The sequence below is a fragment of the Oncorhynchus kisutch genome, linkage group LG29, assembly GCF_002021735.2.
Source record: "Oncorhynchus kisutch isolate 150728-3 linkage group LG29, Okis_V2, whole genome shotgun sequence".
Classification (NCBI taxonomy): Eukaryota; Metazoa; Chordata; class Actinopteri; order Salmoniformes; family Salmonidae; genus Oncorhynchus; species Oncorhynchus kisutch.
Genome location: NC_034202.2, coordinates 7678337 through 7702677, shown reverse-complemented (window position 1 = coordinate 7702677; position 24341 = coordinate 7678337). Strand labels below are relative to the sequence as shown.

Genomic DNA, 24341 nt, shown 5'->3' with positions numbered 1-24341 from the left:
CTATTGGAGATGTAACATAACTAGAAAGGCTGAGATCCAGATTGACCTTCATACCGACCTTGTGCCATAACGGGATGTTCGGTAATACTGAACACAAGGGGGCGCTATTTTCAAACCCCACGGTATCCTCTGTATTTCAACGGTTAGCAATGCTAGCTAAGATGAAACTATTTGCAGGACAGACATCCCAGCTCATAAAGTTATACAAGTAACAAAAACATGCTACTCGCAGTTTGCTGCACACACAGAACAAATATTAGACTACAAAGCTATTGATCCAGGAGGGGATTCTCTGCCGTTACCTAGCGAGGCTTGATTTTGGAAGAAGCTAACCATTTAGCTAGATAGCTAACTAACTAGCTACTAAATTAGGAAACCAAATGCAGAGCATTTAGCACATTTTAGACAGTTAACATAATAGTTCTAAGATACCTGGCTGGTAAACATTTAGTTATGAATTCCATACTGTAACTAGGTCACCTGGCGACCGCTGCACAACAGTGACTCACAAGGCTCCTGTCTCTCGGCGCGGTGTGCTTGTAAACGAATGCCACGTGACTTGGGGAAATCCGGTGAAATGAAGAACGTGGCCTTCTTTATCGCCCTAACGTGTTGCGCAAGTTAAAAAGTAGCAACACATATTCCAACTTATTTTATTTATTTTAATTCTAAGAAATACTTTCAACGGTATAGTACTGTCACACAGGTGACCTTTGACCTGGGTGCTAGGGTTGGGCTGAGTGGTGTGTTAACATTGCCAAAGCAAGTGAGGTAGATCATATATAAAGTGAATATATAAAGAAAAATTATATTTTTTATATATATATATATATATCTGTCTCTCCTTTCCACCAGTTTGACTTTCCTCCAATCATTATTTCCACTAAGTGTGCAGACCGACCGTACCGTAATGTGACCAAGACTGGGATCAGGTGGCAGATGTTTTTTGGTGAAAGGCTTGACCTCAGAGGGAGAGATTGTGGTTGTGTAGCCAGTGGTGGTCACGTCATCCCAACTGGAGTCACTAGACTGGTCCTGACTCTACTCACCTCATTTACACTGATGTCATACTGGGAAGGTTGTGTGTCTCTGATCGAAATCTATTGGAGATGTAACATAACTAGAAAGGCTGAGATCCAGATTGACCTTCATACCGACCTTGTGCCATAACGGGATGTTCGGTAATACTGAACACAAGGGGGCGCTATTTTCAAACCCCACGGTATCCTCTGTATTTCAACGGTTAGCAATGCTAGCTAAGATGAAACTATTTGCAGGACAGACATCCCAGCTCATAAAGTTATACAAGTAACAAAAACATGCTACTCGCAGTTTGCTGCACACACAGAACAAATATTAGACTACAAAGCTATTGATCCAGGAGGGGATTCTCTGCCGTTACCTAGCGAGGCTTGATTTTGGAAGAAGCTAACCATTTAGCTAGATAGCTAACTAACTAGCTACTAAATTAGGAAACCAAATGCAGAGCATTTAGCACATTTTAGACAGTTAACATAATAGTTCTAAGATACCTGGCTGGTAAACATTTAGTTATGAATTCCATACTGTAACTAGGTCACCTGGCGACCGCTGCACAACAGTGACTCACAAGGCTCCTGTCTCTCGGCGCGGTGTGCTTGTAAACGAATGCCACGTGACTTGGGGAAATCCGGTGAAATGAAGAACGTGGCCTTCTTTATCGCCCTAACGTGTTGCGCAAGTTAAAAAGTAGCAACACATATTCCAACTTATTTTTATTTATTTTTAATTCTAAGAAATACTTTCAACGGTATAGTACTGTCACACAGGTGACCTTTGACCTGGGTGCTAGGGTTGGGCTGAGTGGTGGCTGATGGGAATTGTGACGCTGACTCCGGTATACGGACGAGGAAATACAATATGGTATAGTGTGACTGACTGTTACAGGTCAGATGATAATGACTGTATTGGAACAGGCTGATCGTGACAACTAGTCTAGATGTTTCTACTGTTGAGCAAACAGAGAAAGCCAAAGTACAATACTGGAACTCAAATCTCATTACCCAATCAAATGTCTGAGATGTCGATGGATCACGAGCAGTGTTTACAAAAGAGCTGGGTGGGTGAGAGGGGGAGGGGGAAAGAGAGAGAGAGAGCGAGTTTACAACAGAGGTGTGGGCGAGAGGGGGGGTGAAAGAGAGAGAGAGAGAGAGAGAGAGAGAGGGAGGGGGAAAGAGAGAGAGAGAGGGAGGGGGGAGAGAGAGAGAGAGAGGGAGGGGGAAAGAGAGAGAGAGAGGGAGGGGGAAAGAGAGAGAGAGAGGGAGGGGGAAAGAGAGAGAGAGGGAGAGCGAGTTTACAACAGAGGTGTGGGCGAGAGGAAGCGAGAGGGAGGGGGAAAGAGATAGAGGGAAAGAGGGGGCGAGTCAGGTGAAAGGAAGTGTATTGTAGATAGAGGCTGATAGACATGAATGGAAGGTCCGGTCTACGGTCACGGTGCATATTAATGTAACCCCGAATCAGGCCTTCCTACCGACGGAACAGTAACAACTCCGGTATGACTGTGTGGACAGACATCAGGATATCATATCTGTCCCTATTATTCCCTGTTCTCCTATTACACTACAGTCCTCAGTGGAGCAAAGAACACAGAGAAACACAAAACTCCCCCAGGTTTCCCACAGGAAAGAAAAACATGTCTAACTGCTGAAACCATTTTCTTAACTCTAGCAGGCAACGGTGGCCAGCCGTCCTCCTGCAGGGGATACTAGCTATGCAGGCTTTTGATTCAGCACTGCTCTAAGACACCTGATTCAGCTGACGAAGGTTCCCGATGAGCAGCGGATGAGTGGAGTCGGTGTAGTTATTGATGAGAGTGTCTTTGGGAGAGTGAGGAGACCCAGTTCTTCACCCTCTTGGCTCACAGTTCTACCTGGCAATCACAGCAGCCTGGAAGTTTCCAGTAAGAGTCCCAACCTCCTCCTTCCCTCTCTCCCTTTTCTTCCCTTTTTCCTGGAAAGCTACACTCTAATATTTGTGGAGAGTTAAATGTGTGGAGAGGCAAGAAATATGAGAAAGACGACACACACTCTTGCATCTCTCTCTCCCTCTGTCCCACTCTCACTGCCTCTCTCCCACCCTCTGTCCCACTCTCACTGCCTCTCTCCCACCCTCTGTCCCACTTTCACTGCCTCTCTCCCACCCTCTGTCCCACTCTCACTGCCTCTCCCCACCCTCTGTCCCACTCTCACTGCCTCTCTCCCACCCTCTGTCCCACTCTCACTGCCTCTCTCCCACCCTCTGTCCCACTCTCACTGCCTCTCTCCCACCCCTGTCCCACTCTCACTGCCTCTCTACCTCAGGCTCTGTCCCACTCTCACTGCCTCTCTCCCTCAGGCTCTGTCCCACTCTCACTGCCTCTCTACCTCAGGCTCTGTCCCACTCTCACTGCCTCTCTACCTCAGGCTCTGTCCCACTCTCACTGCCTCTCTACCTCAGGCTCTGTCCCACTCTCACTGCCTCTCTACCTCAGGCTCTGTCCCACTCTCACTGCCTCTCTACCTCAGGCTCTGTCCCACTCTCACTGCCTCTCTACCTCGGCTCTGTCCCACTCTCACTGCCTCTCTACCTCGGCTCTGTCCCACTCTCATTGCCTCTCTACCTCAGGCTCTGTGCCACTCTCACTGCCTCTCTACCTCAGGCTCTGTCCCACTCTCACTGCCTCTTTACCTCAGGCTCTGTCCCACTCTCACTGCCTCTCTACCTCAGGCTCTGTCCCACTCTCACTGCCTCTCTACCTCAGGCTCTGTCCCACTCTCACTGCCTCTCTACCTCAGGCTCTGTCCCACTCTTACTGCCTCTCTACCTCAGGCTCTGTCCCACTCTCACTGCCTCTCTACCTCAGGCTCTGTCCCACTCTCACTGCCTCTCTACATCGGCTCTGTCCCACTCTCACTGCCTCTCTACCTCAGGCTCTGTGCCACTCTCACTGCCTCTCTACCTCGGCTCTGTCCCACTCTCACTGCCTCTCTACCTCGGCTCTGTCCCACTCTCACTGCCTCTCTACCTCAGGCTCTGTGCCACTCTCACTGCCTCTCTACCTCGGCTCTGTCCCACTCTCACTGCCTCTCTACCTCAGGCTCTGTGCCACTCTCACTGCCTCTCTACCTCAGGCTCTGTGCCACTCTCACTGCCTCTCTACCTCGGCTCTGTCCCACTCTCACTGCCTCTCTACCTCAGGCTCTGTCGCGGTACGTTCACACCATTTCCTTGTGTTGAGAGGAGGTGAACGCCCCGGTTTTCTGAGAACCAGGAGTAGAATGGCCGGGTCAAAGAGAGAGGGGGTGGAGGAGTGTAGAGAAGGGGGTGGAGGAGTATAGAGAAGGGGGTGGAGGAGTGTGGAGAAGGAGGTGGAGGAGTATAGAGAAGGGGGTGGAGGAGTGTGGAGAAGGAGGTGGAGGAGTATAGAGAAGGGGGTGGAGGAGTGTGGAGAAGGAGGTGGAGGAGTGTAGAGAAGGGGGTGGAGGAGTGTAGAGAAGGGGGTGGAGGAGTGTAGAGAAGGGGGTGGAGGAGTGTAGAGAAGGGGGTGGAGGAGTGTAGAGAAGGAGGTGGAGGAGTATAGAGAAGGGGGTGGAGGAGTGTGGAGAAGGAGGTGGAGGAGTGTAGAGAAGGAGGTGGAGGAGTGTAGAGAAGGAGGTGGAGGAGTATAGAGAAGGAGGTGGAGAAGGAGGTGGAGGAGTGTGGAGAAGGAGGTGGAGGAGTGTAGAGAAGGAGGTGGAGGAGTATAGAGAAGGGGGTGGAGGAGTGTAGAGAAGAGGGTTGAGGAGTGTAGAGAAGGAGGTGGAGGAGTGTGGAGAAGAGGGTGGAGGAGTGTAGAGAAGGAGGTGGAGGTGTGTAGAGAAGGGGGTGGAGGAGTGTGGAGGAGTGTGGAGAAGGGGGTGGAGGAGTGTAGAGAAGGAGGTGGAGGAGTGTAGAGAAGGGGGTGAAGGAGTGTAGAGAAGGAGGTGGAGGAGTGTAGAGAAGGAGGTGGAGGAGTGTAGAGAAGGGGGTGGAGGAGTGTAGAGAAGGAGGTGGAGGAGTGTAGAGAAGGAGGTGGAGGAGTGTAGGTCAGTGTTTCCCAACTCCTCGAGTACCCCGAGCAGAACACATTGTTGTTGTAGCCCTGGACAGACTCCCCTGATTCAACTCATTGAGGCCTTGATGATTAGTTGACAAGTTGACTCCGGTGTGCTTGTCCAGGGCTACAACAACAAAGTGTGCTGCTGGGGCTATTCAAGGTCTGGAGTTAGGAAACACTGGTTGAGACAGAGGGCTAAGGGTAGGGGGTTTGACACAGAGAGGGGTGAAATAGGATGCAGGGGTGTGGGGTTAAGGGGTAGTGTGGGGTTAAGGGGGTAGTGTGGGGGTACGGGGTAGTGTGGGGTTAAGGGGGTAGTGTGGGGGTACGGGGGTAGTGTGGGGTTAAGGGGTAGTCTGGGGGTACGGGGGTAGAGTGGGTGTAGGGGGTAGTGTGGGGGTAGGGGGTTGTTTGGGGGTAGTGGGGTTAAGGGGGTAGTGTGGGGTTATGGGGGTAGTGTGGGGTAGTGTGGGGTTAAGGGGGTAGTGTGGGGGTACGGGGGTAGTGTGGGGTTAAGGGGGTAGTGTGGGGTTAAGGGGGTAGTGTGGGGGTACGGGATAGTGTGGGGTTAAGGGGGTAGTGTGGGGTTAAGGGGGTAGTGTGGGGTTAAGGGGGTAGTGTGGGGTTAAGGGAGTAGTGTGGGGGTACGGGGGTAGTGTGGGGTTAAGGGGGTAGGGGGTAGTGTGGGGGTACGGGGGTAGTGTGGGTGTAGGGGGTAGGGGGTTAGGGGGGGTAGTGTGGGGGTAGGGGGGTAGTAGAATTGAAACCATACCTCCAGTCCGTCATCAGAGCTGCTCTGGCTGTCAAGGCAACGCAACAACATGTGGAAGCAATTTATGACCTACTTTTCATTTCCGCATTTAATACGATTTCGGTCTGCTCTGAGAGAGATGGAGAAAGAGAGAGAGAGAGGAAAGCTGGTGTCGGCATTGCACTTTTTTTCCCATCTCCTGGCGAAGCGAGTGACTGGGGCAGACAGAGGGAGGGAAGGAGGCTTAGAGTGCTGGTCTGACATAGAGGTGCAGGAGGCTTAGAGTGCTGGTCTGACATAGAGGTGCAGGAGGCTTAAGAGGCCATTTATGGCCCCTCTCTCTTTTATCTCTCTCCACACCCTTCCCTCTCCATACCCTTCCCTCTCCATACCCTTCCCTCTCCATACCCTTCCCTCTCCATACCCTTCTCTCTCCATACCATTCCCTCTCCATACCCTTCCCTCTCCATACCCTTCTCTCTCCATACCCATCTCTCTCCATACCCTTCCCTCTCCATACCCTTCCCTCTCCATACCCTTCCCTCTCCATACCCTTCCCTCTCCATACCCTTCTCTCTCCATACCCTTCTCTCTCCATACCCTTCTCTCTCCATACCCTTCCCTCTCCATACCCTTCTCTCTCCATACCCTTCCCTCTCCATACCCTTCCCTCTCCATACCCTTCCCTCTCCATACCCTTCCCTCTCCATACCCTTCCCTCTCCATACCCTTCTCTCTCCATACCCTTCCCTCTCCATACCCTTCTCTCTCCATACCCTTCCCTCTCCATACCCTTCCCTCTCCATACCCTTCTCTCTCCATACCCTTCCCTCTCCATACCCTTCCCTCTCCATACCCTTCCCTCTCCATACCCTTCTCTCTCTATACCCTTCCCTCTCTATACCCTTCTCTCTCCATCGCTCTCTCTCTCCATACCCTTCCCTCTCCATACCCTTCTCTCTCCATACCCTTCTCTCTCCATACCCTTCCCTCTACCCTTCCCTCTCCATACCCTTCTCTCTCCATACCCTTCTCTCTCCATACCCTTCCCTCTCCATCGCTCTCTCTCTCCATACCCTTCTCTCTCCATACCCTTCTCTCTCCATTGCTCTCACTCTCCATCGCTCTCTCTCTCCATACCCTTCCCTCTCCATACCCTTCCCTCTCCATACCCTTCTCTCTCCATACCCTTCTCTCCATACCCTTCTCTCTCCATCGCTCTCACTCTCCATCGCTCTCTCTCTCCATACCCTTCCCTCTCCATACCCTTCTCTCTCCATACCCTTCCCTCTCCATACCCTTCTCTCTCCATACCCTTCCCTCTCCATACCCTTCCCTCTCCATACCCTTCCCTCTCCATACCCTTCCCTCTCCTTACCCTTCTCTCTCCATACCCTTCTCTCCATACCCTTCTCTCTCCATCGCTCTCACTCTCCATCGCTCTCTCTCTCCATACCCTTCCCTCTCCATACCCTTCTCTCTCCATACCCTTCCCTCTCCATACCCTTCTCTCTCCATACCCTTCCCTCTCCATACCCTTCTCTCTCCATACCCTTCCCTCTCCATACCCTTCCCTCTCCATACCCTTCTCTCTCCATACCCTTCCCTCTCCATACCCTTCTCTCTCCATACCCTTCTCTCTCCATACCCTTCCCTCTCCATACCCTTCTCTCTCCATACCCTTCCCTCTCCATCGCTCTCTGTCTCTGGCCTTTCATTTTAATCCTATTATTCTAACTGTTTCCTACTGAGATGCAGACGGCTGCAGACCCTCAGGCTGCCTGAGTGATCCGCTCCCACGATAGGGAGGGGAGAGGAGCAGGAGAGGCATGCAGGACAAGTCATGAAATCTCTGAACTAGTGGCCTTACGGTAGTGATATGTGCCTGTAGACATATCGTTACATCGTTCACCATCTAGACTCCAGTGGACATCCAGCATTACTATTGCAGTTCTATTAACAGAGCTTCTAGTAGTAGACTTCTAGTAGTAGACTTCTAGTAGTAGACTTCTAGTAGTAGACTTCTAGTAGTAGACTTCTAGTAGTAGACTTCTAGTAGTAGACTTCCAGTAGTAGACTTCCAGTAGTAGACTTCCAGTAGTAGACTTCTAGCAGTAGACTTCTAGTAGTATACTTCTAGTAGTAGACTTCCAGTAGTAGACTTCCAGTAGTAGACTTCCAGTAGTTGACTTCTAGTAGTAGACTTCTAGTAGTAGACTTCTAGTAGTAGACTTCTAGTAGTAGACTTCTAGTAGTAGACTTCCAGTAGTAGACTTCTAGTAGTAGACTTCTAGTAGTAGACTTCCAGTAGTAGACTTCTAGTAGTAGACTTCTAGTAGTAGACTTCCAGTAGTAGACTTCTAGTAGTAGACTTCCAGTAGTAGACTTCTAGTAGTAGACTTCTAGTAGTAGACTTCCAGTAGTAGACTTCTAGTAGTAGACTTCCAGTAGTAGACTTCTAGTAGTAGACTTCTAGTAGTAGACTTCCAGTAGTAGACTTCTAGTAGTAGACTTCTAGTAGTAGACTTCTAGTAGTAGACTTCTAGTAGTAGACTTCCAGTAGTAGACTTCTGGTAGTAGACTTCCAGTAGTAGACTTCTAGTAGTAGACTTCTAGTAGTAGACTTCCAGTAGTAGACTTCCAGTAGTAGACTTCCAGTAGTAGACTTCTAGTAGTAGACTTCCAGCAGTAGACTTCCAGCAGTAGACTTCCAGTAGTAGACTTCTAGTAGTAGACTTCTGATATTGTAGTTCCAGTCCCAGCTGCCAACGGCGTGACGGAACGTCTTCTGGTGTGTGTCAAAGCCGGGGAACCAGTAGGAGGATCACTGCCTTTTCCTACAACGTCATTCTGGAGTGTGGAGATGGTCTGCGCAGGGATACAGAGATATTGAACACACGACCCTACAGCGGCCTGCGCCGTCTCACCTTCACTGGTCAAGTGTGGGATTTGGACAAACGTTTCAACTGCTACTTCAGACCAAGCTTCGATTAGGCTTTACTCTAGGTTCTGGTGTTGTACAGGGGTGTTGTAACAGAATCCGTGTTCTGTTAAAAGTGGAACATTGTACAGTGCAGGGGTGTTGTAACCGAATCGGTGTGGTGTTAGAAGTAGGTCCCGCCCCCACAGGAAGTGGCTCCATCCTCCAGCAGCGAGAGATACAGGAATCTGAGACAGGGTTAGTCGGTCGGTCACTTCAGTGACTTGGCGGGAGGAAGCCCCTTGGGCTACCTTTTCCTGTTGTTCCTGTAACCTTGTACTGTAACCTCAGGTTCGCGATGCGGGGAGCATGTTTGGGGAAAGAAGCCTTTTTGTTGCAATGAGAGTTGACACTGGCCAGGTGTACTGTTAGAATGGAATGGAGTTGGAGTCCCATCTGAAAGGGATGGTGAAGGAAATCATCCCCGTATAGTATTTATGACCAACAGGAAGTCAGAATGCTAACGTGTTATTGAAACAGGAAGTGTTTTGATACCAGAGAATGTAGCTGTTAGCTGTTCTGTGGATGGACTTTAGAGAATGTGCTGTTGTCATCCCCCACTTCTCTGTAGCTGCATTTAAAACACACATTCAATCAGTCACACACATATGTTTGCTGGTTCTAGGTCTATTTAATGCTTTATATTGTTACTGATGAACTAACGCTGTCTCTCTCTCCCCTCTCTCTGGTCCAGGTCTGTTTCTGATCCTGGGTCTGATGCTATACCCTGCAGGCTGGGGTTCAGACAAGGTGCAGCTGTACTGTGGTCAGGACGCGGCTCCCTACCGGTCGGGGCTGTGCACCATGGGCTGGGCCTTCTACACAGCCATGGGGGGCACCGTGCTCACCTTCGTCTGTGCTGTGTTCTCCGCCCAGGCCGAGATCGCCACGTCCTCAGACAAGGTGCAGGAGGAGATTGAGGAGGGCAAGAGCCTTATCTGCCTGCTCTGAGGCTGACGAGGAGGAATGTCACGTCCTACCCCCCTCGTCTCCACTCTGGGGCCCAGCTGTCAATCAAACGGAGCCCCCCCCCCCCCAATATTGTTTACCACTAAGACTGACTCTCTGACCTTTGACCCTGTATTGTTGTTATTGTTGATGTGGGAGAAATCTACAGTGCCAAGCTTTTCACAAACGTGTGTTTCAGTGTATTTCCTCTCTCCGCCACCAGAGGTGCTGTCTGTCTGTGTTCTGTGTTATTATTTGTAATGTGTGCCAGTACCAGCTACCCTGACACCAGTAAGTTTGTCTTGTAAATAAGTGTGCATATACTGTACATAGTGATGATGATGATGATGATCTGAGAATGGTGGTCCTCTCAGCTCTGTTCAGGCTGTGTTTTAAATGATGTCACTCTCACCTTGAATCCTGGTGTGATGATGTCACGACCTGAAGATCCGCCTACCTGGTGCTAGTCAACTGTAATAACTTAAAATCCCAGAGAGAAGTTGCCCCTGGCTACAGATCTAGGATCAGATTTCCCAACCCCAAATCATAACCTGAACCTAATGGGGAGGATCAAATAACATCTGACCCTGGACCAGCGGTTAGAGGGAACTTCTGCCAGCGCCAACTCAAGCCAGGTGTGAGTAAATTTACAAGGGAACCACTACTCAGTCCAGTAAACTACTCTCAGACATGGCCTTAGTTTAGCATGGAATCGTGATGTCCTTACAGCTTACAGAATGTACTGTCAATTGAAATGACCAATGTATGTCTTCTTGGACCCTTGAAATGACCAATGTATGTCTTCTTGGACCCTTGAAATGTATTGATGCGACACCTACACCAGCCATGGTTCACACGGACTGCATGAGCTTGCTAAGAGAGAGCTGTGGTGTGTTTGTGTGTGTGTGTTTGTTATTGTGTGTGAGAGACTGCTTGGTTCCCCCCCCCCCACATCTCTGATGATCCTAGCCTGGTCTCGTTGAGGTCCTCCTCAGCCGACTCCCTATAATCTATGGACAAAGACTTGGACAACAACACACAAGTATTCATATGAGTGTCTTGTTTCAGGGAGGACTCTTATTCCTGCGACACCAAGGGAGGACTGTTATTCCGGCAACACCAGCCACAGCGCTGGAGAGAAACTGTTGAAACGTGTGTTGTTGAATGGTCATCCCACTTTCCCCTCGGTCCGTCTCTGCCAAACCAATAAAAACAGAAACAGAAAGAAAAGGGGTTTGAGTTTTTCTCTCTAATGTAATGTGTGGAAGGATGGGTGAAGGAGGGAGGGAAATAAGTGGTGAGTCTTCACTCACTATCGCCAGCTATAACCTACCCCTCACCACACTCCAGACCCCCAGTGTGTATGTGCATGAGTCACCCCCCCCACCCATGCACGCAGCGCGCGCGCACACACACACACACACACACACACACACACACAGAGCAGTTGATGACTTCCAGATTGGACAGCGTTTCCATGTCACTTGACAAATTTCCCTGTTCCTCCAGAGGGCTGCAGTATGAGACTCCAAGCCCCTCGTCTACTGTCAGTTTAGCCTGGTTTTACCCCTCTATTGACTGAGACGAAGAGAAAGAGAAAGTCAATACTTATTTCATTTTGTGTGGGGGAGGTAACCTGATAACAGAGTTATGAAGGCAGCTCTGCTTCCTTATTAAGCCATAATGAGTGTAACACAAGGTGACCCCTGACCCCAGAGTGTTGCTGACTCAGTACTGTCGGTCAGTAGGTGGGGATTAGAATAGGAGCTTTAGAAACGGCCTTCTAAGACCTGGAGAATCACAGACCGATAAGAATAACAAAATGACACACACAGGCCAACAACACACAAACAAACTCTCTTCCCACACATCATGTGTTTGCCCTACTGGTCTTGATAGGAGAACAGTGAAAGAGGAGCTGTGTGTGTGTGTGGTCTGAATAAGAGCATCCCTGTTGGCTGCCATGTCGCTCATCGTGTTCACACACACACGCACGCACGTACACACAAATCTGTAAGAGGATTTGTTCAATGTTGAGTTTGTTTAAATCAGTTCAGATGAATAAACACTGCCATCTTCTGGCCGTCTGGATAAATAACAGCAGGAAAATCATTCAAATCAACTGGGTGGGACAGGAAATGGCACTGGACCTATTATTTGAATGAACAAAAGACGAAGACAACCGTTTAATTCACATCTCTTACTACAAATGGGTCCACATAACAAACAATAAACATGCATGACTTATGAATCCTTTACTGAAAAGATACTAACTGGAAACAATGGTAGGACTCTTTGGTCAGTAAAACATCTACAATGAACATTGTGGGATGACTACAACATCATTCTTTCTAAATTGTCTCTCCTTTAACCCCTTTAACAAAGGAGTTGTCTTTTCCAACCTACCCTTCCTCCTGTTACCCTCCCCTCCCTCTCTTCCTTCTACTCCTGCTACCTTCCCCCTAAATGTGAGCTACTTCTCAGACTAGTTATGTAGACCTCTTCTAAAGAAATCCCCACTAAGATCACTCAGTCGGTCTCAGTTCCTTTCATCTATCTGGGATGAAGGGAAGAAAACGGAGTAACTGCCCACTTACCACACACAGCTTGAATCAACGCTGAACCGACATGGAATAGATGTTGAATTGACGTCTTGTCCCCAGTGGGTGTGGTCACATAAGCTCCCACTTTGCTGCTACATTGTGGGATAAATCCAGTGTGATTCTCTCTACCTTTTCTTCTCTCTAACCCCTCAATGAAAGAGTAGTCTCATTCGCTCTATCCTTTGTTCTGTCTCCCGCTCTCCTTCCTCTCTTCTGCCTCTTACCTCCCCCTGCATCTCCCAGGTGTCTTTGTGCTTCTTGGCAAGTAGACCTCCAAAATGTTAAAGTCATCTCTCAGTCTCTCCCTCACTATGTCTTTATCCATCTGTCTATCTTCCTCCTTCATCTCTCGATTTTCCCCCTCTGTCTGGCTGCTCAACTCCCTCAGCATCTTTGTCTGTGAGATCATGACGTTCCTCTGTAACTCATGTCAAACTATCTTCACCAGGCTTCTCACTGCTTCAACTCTGGCCTCTCCTTCATATGCTCAATCTCCTGCCTGTGTCTCTCCTCCCTCCTCTCATTCTCTCTCTTTCAATCTCTCCAGATTTCTCCATTCCCCCCCCCCACCTATCAGACTCTAGCTCTTTCTCCAGCTCTCTTTTCTTCTCCTCATTCCTCTCTTCTTTCACCTGTCTCTCCAGTAGAGTGGTTACTTCGCTGTGTGTTCTGATACCTCCCTCAAGCTCCTGGATCACTCCCTCTATCTCCTTGAGAGAGTCACGCATCTCTCTCAAAACTCTCTCTGTCGTCTCTCTCTGCTCCATCTATTTCCTCTCCTCTCCCCCTCTGGCTCTTTCCCTCCATGTCTCTAACCTGGGCCTCTGCCTCCTGGTAGGTTTCAACTTCTGTAGAATCTCTCTCTGTTTCCCACCACTGTCTCCTCTACCTGCTCCAGTAGCTCTGGGACCTGAGTGCCAAGGGCCCTGTCCTTAATATTGAGGACATGATACCTGCTCCAGCAGCTCTGGGACCTGAGTGCCAAGGGCCCTGTCCTTAATATTGAGGACATGATACCTGCTCCAGCAGCTCTGGGACCTGAGTGCCAAGGGCCCTGTCCTTAATATTGAGGACATGATACCTGCTCCAGCAGCTCTGGGACCTGAGTGCCAAGGGCCCTGTCCTTAATATTGAGGACATGATACCTGCTCCAGCAGCTCTGGGACCTGAGTGCCAAGGGCCCTGTCCTTAATGTTGAGGACATGATACCTGCTCCAGCAGCTCTGGGACCTGAGTGCCAAAGGCTCTGTCGTTAATGTTGAGGACATGATACCTGCTCCAGCAGCTCTGAGACCTGAGTGCCAAGGGCCCTGTCCTTAATGTTGAGGACATGATACCTGCTCCAGCAGCTCTGGGACCTGAGTGCCAAAGGCTCTGTCGTTAATGTTGAGGACATGATACCTGCTCCAGCAGCTCTGAGACCTGAGTGCCAAGGGCCCTGTCCTTAATGTTGAGGACATGATACCTGCTCCAGCAGCTCTGAGACCTGAGTGCCAAGGGCCCTGTCCTTAATGTTGAGGACATGATACCTGCTCCAGCAGCTCTGAGACCTGAGTGCCAAGGGCCCTGTCCTTAATGTTGAGGACATGATACCTGCTCCAGCAGCTCTGAGACCTGAGTGCCAAGGGCCCTGTCCTTAATGTTGAGGACATGATACCTGCTCCAGCAGCTCTGGGACCTGAGTGCCAAGGGCCCTGTCCTTAATATTGAGGACATGATACCTGCTCCAGCAGCTCTGGGACCTGAGTGCCAAGGGCCCTGTCCTTAATATTGAGGACATGATACCTGCTCCAGCAGCTCTGGGACCTGAGTGCCAAGGGCCCTGTCCTTAATGTTGAGGACATGATACCTGCTCCAGCAGCTCTGGGACCTGAGTGCCAAGGGCTCTGTCATTAATGTTGAGGACATGATACCTGCTCCAGCAGCTCTGGGACCTGAGTGCCAAAGGCTCTGTCGTTAATGTTGAGGACATGATACCTGCTCCAGCAGCTCTGAGACCTGAGTGCCAAGGGCCCTGTCCTTAATGTTGAGGACATGATACCTGCTCCAGCAGCTCTGAGACCTGAGTGCCAAGGGCCCTGTCCTTAATGTTGAGGACATGATACCTGCTCCAGCAGCTCTGAGACCTGAGTGCCAAGGGCCCTGTCCTTAATGTTGAGGACATGATACCTGCTCCAGCAGCTCTGAGACCTGAGTGCCAAGGGCCCTGTCCTTAATGTTGAGGACATGATACCTGCTCCAGCAGCTCTGAGACCTGAGTGCCAAGGGCCCTGTCCTTAATGTTGAGGACATGGTACCTGCTCCCGCAGCTCTGGGACCTGAGTGCCAAGGGCCCTGTCCTTAATGTTGAGGACATGATACCTGCTCCAGCAGCTCTGAGACCTGAGTGCCAAGGGCTCTGTCCTTAATGTTGAGGACATGGTACCTGCTCCAGCAGCTCTGGGACCTGAGTGCCAAGGGCCCTGTCCTTAATGTTGAGGACATGGTACCTGCTCCAGCAGCTCTGAGACCTGAGTGCCAAGGGCCCTGTCCTTAATGTTGAGGACATGGTACCTGCTCCAGCAGCTCTGAGACCTGAGTGCCAAGGGCTCTGTCCTTAATGTTGAGGACATGGTACCTGCTCCAGCAGCTCTGGGACCTGAGTGCCAAGGGCTCTGTCCTTAATGTTGAGGACATGGTACCTGCTCCAGCAGCTCTGAGACCTGAGTGCCAAGGGCCCTGTCCTTAATGTTGAGGACATGGTACCTGCTCCAGCAGCTCTGAGACCTGAGTGCCAAGGGCCCTGTCCTTAATGTTGAGGACATGGTACCTGCTCCAGCAGCTCTGGGACCTGAGTGCCAAGGGCTCTGTCCTTAATGTTGAGGACATGGTACCTGCTCCAACAGCTCTGAGACCTGAGTGCCAAGGGCCCTGTCCTTAATGTTGAGGACATGGTACCTGCTCCAGCAGCTCTGAGACCTGAGTGCCAAGGGCCCTGTCCTTAATGTTGAGGACATGGTACCTGCTCCAGCAGCTCTGGGACCTGTCCTTAATGTTGAGGACATGGTACCTGCTTCAGCAGCTCTGGGACCTGTCCTTAATGTTGAGGACCTGGTACCTGCTTCAGCAGCTCTGGGCCCTGTCCTTAATGTTGAGGACATGGTACCTGCTTCAGCAGCTCTGGGACCTCTCCTTAATGTTGAGGACCTGGTACCTGCTTCAGCAGCTCTGGGCCCTGTCCTTAATGTTGAGGACATGGTACCTGCTCCAGCAGCTCTGGGACCTGTCCTTAATGTTGAGGACATGGTACCTGCTTCAGCAGCTCTGGAACCTGTCCTTAATGTTGAGGACCTGGTACCTGCTCCAGCAGCTCTGGGACCTGTCCTTAATGTTGAGGACATGATACCTGCTCCAGCAGCTCTGGGACCTGAGTGCCAAGGGCCCTGTCCTTAATATTGAGGACCTGGTACCTGCTTCAGCAGCTCTGGGCCCTGTCCTTAATGTTGAGGACATGGTACCTGCTTCAGCAGCTCTGGGACCTGTCCTTAATGTTGAGGACCTGGTACCTGCTTCAGCAGCTCTGGGCCCTGTCCTTAATGTTGAGGACATGGTACCTGCTCCAGCAGCTCTGGGACCTGTCCTTAATGTTGAGGACATGGTACCTGCTTCAGCAGCTCTGGGACCTGTCCTTAATGTTGAGAACCTGGTACCTGCTCCAGCAGCTCTGGGACCTGTCCTTAATGTTGAGGACATGATACCTGCTCCAGCAGCTCTGGGACCTGAGTGCCAAGGGCCCTGTCCTTAATATTGAGGACATGGTACCTGCTCCAGCAGCTCTGGGACCTGTCCTTAATGTTGAGGACATGGTACCTGCTCCAGCAGCTCTGGGACCTGTCCTTAATGTTGAGGACATGGTACCTGCTCCAGCAGCTCTGGGACCTGTCCTTAATGTTGAGGACATGGTACCTGCTCCCACACTTCTATACAAGCTGCTGGATGTCCCTGACTCCCTGCTTGGAGAAACTCCACAATGCTCTGCTCTTTCAGGTCATCAAGCATGGGTGAATAGAATCAGTGTGTTCCCAACAACCCTCCCCAAACAGCTCCTCCATTCTCTCCAGCACCCCTCTATCGTCCCCTTTGGAGTGCTCCACTGGTAGGAACAGAAGGAAGGTGTGGGATACTGTATACTGGTTGTTGGGGTGGGATTGGCATGAGGTGTGGGGGGGGTCTGTGAGTGGCTTTTGATCATCAGTATCGGATTCCTCATGTCTTGCTCATTGTTAGGAATAATTATTGTCCAAATCGGTAGGTTAGGTACGATATTTATTGAAGGTTATATAAACGCTTTAAATAAAAATGGCCAATTGGGGGTCAGAGATCAAAATATGTTTCAACAAAATGATTTTTCAGAAATGCTCTTCTCATCTGTTTCTAACTACAGAAAGGATTCTTAGAACAATCTGAGATGGTGGTTGTCAGAAATCCTCTTTCTTGTGTTTTTTTTTAGTTTTAGGGGGGAATTTAGGGGGTTTTAGGGGGGAATGACGCTGTTGGACTCCTGTTCGAGTCCTGCAGGTCCTTTCCCAGTGCATCCACTTGTCTCTTACTCTTCTCCACCTCTCTGGTAGTGTCCTCCAGTAGTCTCCCGTCCTCTCTGATTCGCTGGGTTTACAGTCCATTCAGAAAGTACTCAGACCCCTTGACTTTTTCAAAATGCTGTTACATTACAGCCTTATTCTAAAATGTATTCAATCTACACACAATACCCCATAACGACAAAGCAAAAACAGGATGTTTGAATTTTTAGCAAATGTATTAAAAATTTAAATAAAACACATTTTTAAATGTAAATATCACATTTTTAAATGTAAATATCACATTTCCATCAGCATTCAGACCCTTCAATCAGTACTTTGTTGAAGCACCTTTTGGCAGCGATTACAGTCTCCAGTCTTCTTGAGTATGACGCTACAAGCTTGGCACACCTGTATTTGGGGAGTTTCTCCCCTTCTTCTCTGCAGATCCTCTCAAGCTCTGTCATGTTGGATGGGGAGTGTCGTTGCACAGCTATTTTCAGGTCCCTGCAGAGATGTTGAATCGGGTTCAAGTCCGGGCTCTGGCTGGGCCACTTCAGAGACCTGTCCTAAAGCCGCTTCTGTATCATATTGGAATGTGTTCATCACGTTTATTAATGTTGTACATCAAGGGAAAGGGATGTGAGCAGTCTCAGAATGACTGAATGTTTCACAAAGCCTCTACTTCTCTATGGCATCATACTGCAACACTGGTCTGTTCTTTGTCTTGTGTTATTGGTTATCAATAATCAGAACAGACATATATACGTTGTTACTCACCATATAACCTAGCTAATCGTTCCGTTATCCAAGATGGAGATCCACGAATCATGATAATGTAAAACAGAATGCAGGCTATTAGTTATCATTGTTACACTCGTTACACTCCATTTCTGATGTAATACATCACGCGATGAAATACCATGCATACAATTGGAATGACTGTTCATCAAATTCACTACTCATTTGCATCAAGGGAAAGGGACGTAAGCCCTGCGACGGTAAGCAGTCAGTGTTACTGAAATGCTTCATACTCATGCTAAATTCACGCTGATTCTCTATTCATTTTGAAGAGTTTTACCGCTGAGTTCTAAGGCAGAGATTGTGTTGGAGGAGGCGGGGCTATGTAGATGTGTATCATAAACGGAACAAGAGGAGGAGGCGGGGCTATGTAGATGTGTGTCATAAACGGAACAAGAGGAGGAGCCTGGAAGAATTCATGCACTCACTGCTGTTTACAAGGCCACTAGTTCTGTATGGGAAGAGTGCTGATAAGTGTAGAGTACTCAGGAGCCTTGAAGAATTCATGCACTCACTGCTGTTTACAAGGCCACTAGTTCTGTATGGGAAGAGTGCTGATAAGTGTAGAGTACTCAGGAGCCTTGAAGAATTCATGCACTCACTGCTGTTTACAAGGCCACTAGTTCTGTATGGTATCAGATTGAAACACTCTGGTCTGCTATCGGTTTTGTCTTATTGGTTGTCAATAAACAAGGCAGCCAAATAAGTAATCACTCACCAAAGTCCAATCGTGATCCTTCATTATCCAAGATGGAGAGCCATGAGTAATGACAATGAAAAAAATGGAACGTATTAGTTATTATCAGTACCTTCAAATCATTGATTATCCAATCAAATTCCAGGATGATGTGATATGCATCAAAGGGGTTACGAGTGTTCATCACATTCATTACTAATCAGAATCAAGGGACGTGACTAGTTACTCTGGAATGGTTGAAACCCTTTAGGACATCAAGCTCAAAGCTCAGAGTGATTGTCATATGCATTACTGCTAGTTGATAGTCAGAGTCCCTCTAGTCCAGTCTCTAACTCCTACTACAAACTCCTAACTACATGAGGAAGTAGCCGTGTGCTGTACAGGGAAACAGACTGGTTGTTATTGTTGCTTAGGTGTATATTAACATGTACTGTAGTTACAGAGCCCTTACCACTAGCAGCCTCTAAACCAACTACAGCCTCCTCCTTCTGTTCTCCATGGACGACCTGACATCTGTACCGTCCTACGTCTGACCTCCTGAAGTCTCTCAGCCTCAGGGACACGTTGCCTCTCTCCAGCTCCGGCGTGATCAGACTGACTCTGCCCTCGTAGCCAACGCTCTCTGTCACCTGGCCATTCTTATACAGGTAAATGCACTCTGTCCCCTTAAACCACCTGATCGTCATGACAACCGCACTGGTTTTGGGGGAGAGGTGACAGTGGAGGTTGACATCATGACCAGGACAAACCCTCTCGGTGTCTTCAGCGGTGGTAAGTTGAAAGTCATCTGTTCAGTGCAAGAGAAAACATTTCTAGCTTAATGTCATCATCTTTGTCAGCTACACAAATCATATCAGTACATTCATGCAAAAATATATATTTTTTTAAATAGGCATAAAATGACAGGGACAATATTAACCTCTAAAATACAACAAACTATCCCAGGCAGACATATTTATCTGACAGAAATTATAAATATAGGATAGCAGAACGTGAATGCTACGAGCGCAGCATCAACTCCTGATCTTTTACAGGCACATTTCATCCAATGACATTTTTACACACAAATGAGAAATTCAACCTCAAACTCATTTCCCTTCACATACTTGGTTTAGTATTTTTGTCAAGGAAATGAGTACGAACAGCTCTGAATGAATTCTAGCATGGTGTGACTTACTATTTACTCTGGACATTTTACCTGCGATAAAAAGAGAAAACGTTTATATTTAGATAATTCCACCATTTATTCACCAGACCCCTTTGCATGTTTTGTTCTCAAGCAAAATAGATACACACATCTATTCCTTTTTACCGCCTAATGGTTTTAAAACAGGAGTGTTGTTGTGTCTCGTTTTCGACTAGAATATACTGAGATCTCTCCATACCTTTACAGGTCTTCACGTCCTCCACTTCAGAAGGAAAAAGATAGTTGATTTAAATCCAACAACACTGCCTCACTATTCATGAAAAAAATATACTGCGCACAAACACATTTTACAGACATATATTCACCACCTTGTTTGTTGAATACTCTGCAGCTCAGGCCTATACAGGAAATCTACAGGCTTTCACCGAAACCAGATACAGCCTCATATAAAGCCCTTCTTCTCTTCTGTATCACACCTCCCTCCTCCATGCGTGTCCAATAGAGAACTGTAGATAACATGAAGGAGGTTATCAATGGAACTCCTGTACTTGGCATTTATAACCGCATTACGATACTGTTGAGACCCATCAATGACTCGGAGCAATTCAGAGCAACATTCAGTCCAGTTCATTACGATCGGATATTAAAGTCTGATTGGTTCTGCAGGCTTGGCTCTGAACATTCAAGTTCCAAAGTGCATGATAATGGCAAAATGACCAACTCAACTGAGGACCAACTTTGATCATAGATCCCCCATTTCTAAACTTAATTGTTACCCGCTGTAAGTGATTGAGCAACATTTAGTGTGTGTGTGTGTGTGTGTGTGTGTGTGTGTGTGTGTGTGTGTGTGTGTGTGTGTGTGTGTGTGTGTGTGTGTGTGTGTGTGTGTGTGTGTGTGTGTGTGTGTGTGTGTGTGTGTGTGTGTTTTGTGACGGCAGCTCTGCTTCCTTATTACGCCATAAAGAAGTGTAACACTAGGTGACCCCTGACCCCAGAGTGTTGCTGACGCATTACTGTAGGTCAGTAGGTGTGGTTTAGGAGGTCAAATCAGGCCTTCTAAGACTCGGAGAATCACAGACAGAGATAGGAGTCCCAGAACGCACACGTGCGGCGCCAAGGAACATCAAGTACCATTTCTGTATCTAGGCACACAGGTTAGACGGCATACGAACATAAAACTCTCTTCCCGGATTATCTTCCCACACAAGATGTGTTTGCACAACTGGTCTCGAGAACCGTAAAAGAGGAGCCATGAATGTGTGTGTGTGTGTGTGTGTGTGTGTGTGTGTGTGTGTGTGTGTGTGTGTGTGTGTGTGTGTGTGTGTGTGTGTGTGTGTGTGTGTGTGTGTGTGTGTGTGTGTGTGTGTGTGTGTGTGTGTGTGTGTGTGTGTGTGTGTGTGTGTGTGTGTGTGTGTGTGTGTGTGTGTGTGTGTGTGTGTGTGTGTGTGTGTGTGTGTGTGTGTGTGTGTGTGTGTGTGTGTGTGTGTGTGTGTGTGTGTGTGTGTGTGTGTGTGTGTAGCGGACACACATGCTAATGGGCTCCAAGATTACCTTTATTCATCCACTGGTTAGAAATGGAGCACAAGGTGATCACTGTGAGGTGGAACAGGAATCCTGCATGCAGTTTGGCACGAGGCAATGTGATCTCTCTGGTCCTCTTTGTTTCTCTCTCTCATCGCTGTCATTGCCAAGTACCTCAACTCCTTCAAGAGTTGAGTGCAGCCTACCGTTTTGTATGATTTTTTATTAACCTCTGACCCCTTCAAGGCGCTATGCGTCAATTCTTAAACCTTTACCATGTAGCTCTGTCATTGTGTGCCTTTCTTTGTTTGTGGAAATCAATACTTTTACAACGTTAATGAAATACAACCACCGACTGTTTCCTTGTTGAGATTAAATTGGCACGTGCGCAGTTCACGCCGAGTTGCCATTTTAGAGCAGCAGCAATGAGCAAACAGTCGGTGGTTGTATTTCATTATTTGATTACCGTTTTAAGTATGGATCTCAGCAACCAACGCAATGCAACCACAGAGGACAAACACAACTACACAGCGAGGGTTTACGAATTTAGATTTTTCAAGTATCTGTGCATAGTAACTCAAATGAGTCGAGGATCATAAAATATATTTTTTTATATATTTTTTTAAACTCTAGTCCAGGCTTAAACCAGTATCTGTGTGTTAGAGAGCTCTCTAAACGCCCAGAAAAGCTGATTCATATTCACCAGCTCTGCAAGGGTTATAATCAGTTTTATAATGCTGTTCTACACGTTTTGTCTGAAATGTTGCCGTTTTAAGGCTAATTTCCTGCAATTCTACACTTTTTGCCATTGGGGCAGAGATTTTAGCCGACACTAGGATTCTTCCTTAACCTCAGTGCACTGGGCTCTTGCAGTCACCTTTGCAGGATGGCCACTCCTAGGGAGAGTAGCAACAGTGCTGAACTTTCTCCATTTATAGACCATTTGTCTTACTGTGGACTGATGAACATCAAGGCTTTTAGAGATACTTTTGTAACCCTTTCCAGCTTTATGCAAGTCAACATTTCTTAATCTTAGGTCTTCTGAGATCTCTTTTGTTCGAGGCCTGGTTCACATCAGGCAATGCTTCTTGTGAATAGCAAACTCACATTTTGTGAGTGTTTTATAGGGCAAGGCAGCTCCTAACCATCATCTTCAATCTCGTCTCATTGATTGGACTCCAGGTTAGCTGACTTCTGACTCCAAATAGCTTTTGGAGAAGTCATTAGCCTTGGGGGTTCACATACTTTTTCCCAACCTACACTGTGAATGTTTAAATGATATATTCAATATAGACAAAAAAAATACAATAATGTCTGTGTTATTAGTTTAAGCACACTGTGTTTGTCTATTGTTGTGACATAGATGAAGATCAGATCAAATTTGATGACCAATTTATGCAGAAATCCAGGTAATTCCAAAGGGTTCACATACTTTATGTATGTATGCATGTAAATAAATAAATAAATATTTACCCCCAAAATATATGGGGGATTGGAAATGATGCAGACAATTACATTGATGGAAGCTACAATCTATCTGTAATATTAAAGCTGATCCACCCCCTAAAATATATATATAAAAGAAAATGTACCTCTATTCGTGAGGTTTTTGCACTGCTGGGATGGGTTATATAGGCTACACTGCATTACACACTGCAATGGCGTTCCCAACCATGAGCCCCGGCCTGCTCTCCTCGTGCTTCTCTTGTTAGCTAAACATTAGCTAAATATAAGGCTAATACGGCATTGAATGTATTACCTGAAAGAGGTAGTCTAGGATATATACTGTATATATATATATATTAAACTTGAACAAGATTACCTACTGTAGTAGGATGCCATTTGAATGGAATTGGTGGAGAGAAAGTAGGGCTGCGAGAGAGTGCACAGATTTAAAGCGATGATATTTGAGCGATAGGCTGTTTTAAAAAACTACAGCTGCAATTTAAAATAATACATAATAATCTTTCCAATTAAAAAATAAGGAAACCCCCCCCCCCCCCCCCCAAAAGCCAGATGGATACACAGTATGTAAATTAGACTGGCATTCAGTCCTTATACGACTGTATCATAGGCTACGCTGCAGCAAATGTAGACAGACCTACCTACCTGTCACTAGAAAAACAGTTACAATGACGAGATGATAGGTCTACCTGCATTGTGAACTGCGCTCCATACTGAGATGCGCCGTCTGTCCCCAGCCTGATCACTGATGATTTATCATGCAGATAGCGGAGAGGAGCCAGATTTAGACGTGCATGTCATTTCAACTATTCCGTTTGATGTCATGCTGTTCATATAAATAATGTATCGTCATTTGCCGGTTTCTCAGCAGTCTTTTTTCCTGGAAAGGGGAGTGGGTTTGGGCGGGAAATCTTGGTAAATCTCTGTAACCCAGTTCCGCTACTCAACTCTAGTCTCCATGCACTCCTTAAATATCTGTGTCAGTGAAGAGCTTGGTGCGTTATGTTAAAAATCAGAGCTCGAATTGAGGGGGTATGTGAGGGTAGTGTGGCTTTTGTTACAGAAAATGGATACAGTCATAGGCCCCTTGTTAGTTTAGGAGTTTTGATCTATAACAATGCTTTATGTTAAAAACAAGCTACAAATGTCTATGATATTCAGAGGCTGCGCTACAATCTCCTATAGGAGACACAACATTGACTTTGCTTGGGAAGTAGCCTAATGTGTGATTCTGTCACAATCAATTGATGTTAAACGTTTTAATAGGCAATTAAACAACATACTGACTTCTTGGTAGCCAAGAAGAAACAACAATGAATTATTATTTCAAGGCTGTAGCCTGCCATTTAAGAAACCTATTGTGAAGTATGTTATAAACGCAACATGTAAAGTGTTGGTCCCAACTTTCATGAGCTGAAATAAAAGAGCAGAGAAATTTTACATACACACAAAAAGATTATTTCTCTCAAATTTTGTACACAAATTTGTTTACATCCCTGTTAGTGAGCATTTCTCCTTTGCCAAGATAATCCATCCACCTGACAGGTGTGGCATATCAAGAAGCTGATTAAACAGCGTAATCATTACACAGGTGCACCTCGTGCTGGGGACAATTAAAAGCCAGTCTAAAATGTTCAGTTTTGTCACAACACAATGCCACAGATGTGTACAGTTGGCATGCTGACTGCAGGGATGTCCCCCAGAGCTGTTGCAAGAGAATGTAATGTTAATTTCTCTACCATAAGCCGCCTGCAAAGTCGTTTTAGAAAATTTGGCAGTAT

General features: G+C 47.4%; 2 protein-coding genes across 2 annotated transcripts in view; one reads left to right on the top strand and one right to left on the bottom strand.

Moving 5' to 3' along the window:
- LOC109874041 (LHFPL tetraspan subfamily member 2a protein) overlaps positions 1-11001 on the top strand; it is a 74328-nt gene extending 63327 nt beyond the window's left edge. The window contains exon 3 of the mRNA XM_020465784.2: positions 9518-11001. Coding sequence (XP_020321373.1) covers positions 9518-9774 — 257 coding nt within the window. The 3' untranslated portion in view covers positions 9775-11001. The remainder of the gene's footprint in view (positions 1-9517) is intronic.
- A 5089-nt stretch (positions 11002-16090) lies between these two features.
- On the bottom strand, positions 16091-20143 carry LOC109873952 (aggrecan core protein-like). The gene is made up of 8 exons (XM_031808717.1): positions 19944-20143; positions 19814-19837; positions 19606-19626; positions 18880-19215; positions 18450-18467; positions 17711-17722; positions 17388-17511; positions 16091-16319 (listed from the first exon to the last, which is right to left on the bottom strand). The coding sequence occupies exons 3-8, from the start codon at positions 19619-19621 to the stop codon at positions 16091-16093; spliced, it is 735 nt and encodes a 244-aa protein (XP_031664577.1). The 5' UTR covers positions 19622-19626; positions 19814-19837; positions 19944-20143.
- Positions 20144-24341: the final 4198 nt, after the last annotated feature.

What these genes read in the sequence shown, in the direction of transcription:
- LOC109873952 (XM_031808717.1), bottom strand. An exon ending in CCCATCCAACATGACAGAGC is followed by an intron (nt 16,320 to 17,387) that starts TTGAGAGGATCT and finishes GTGTGGGAGCAG; the next exon opens with GTACCATGTCCTCAACATTA.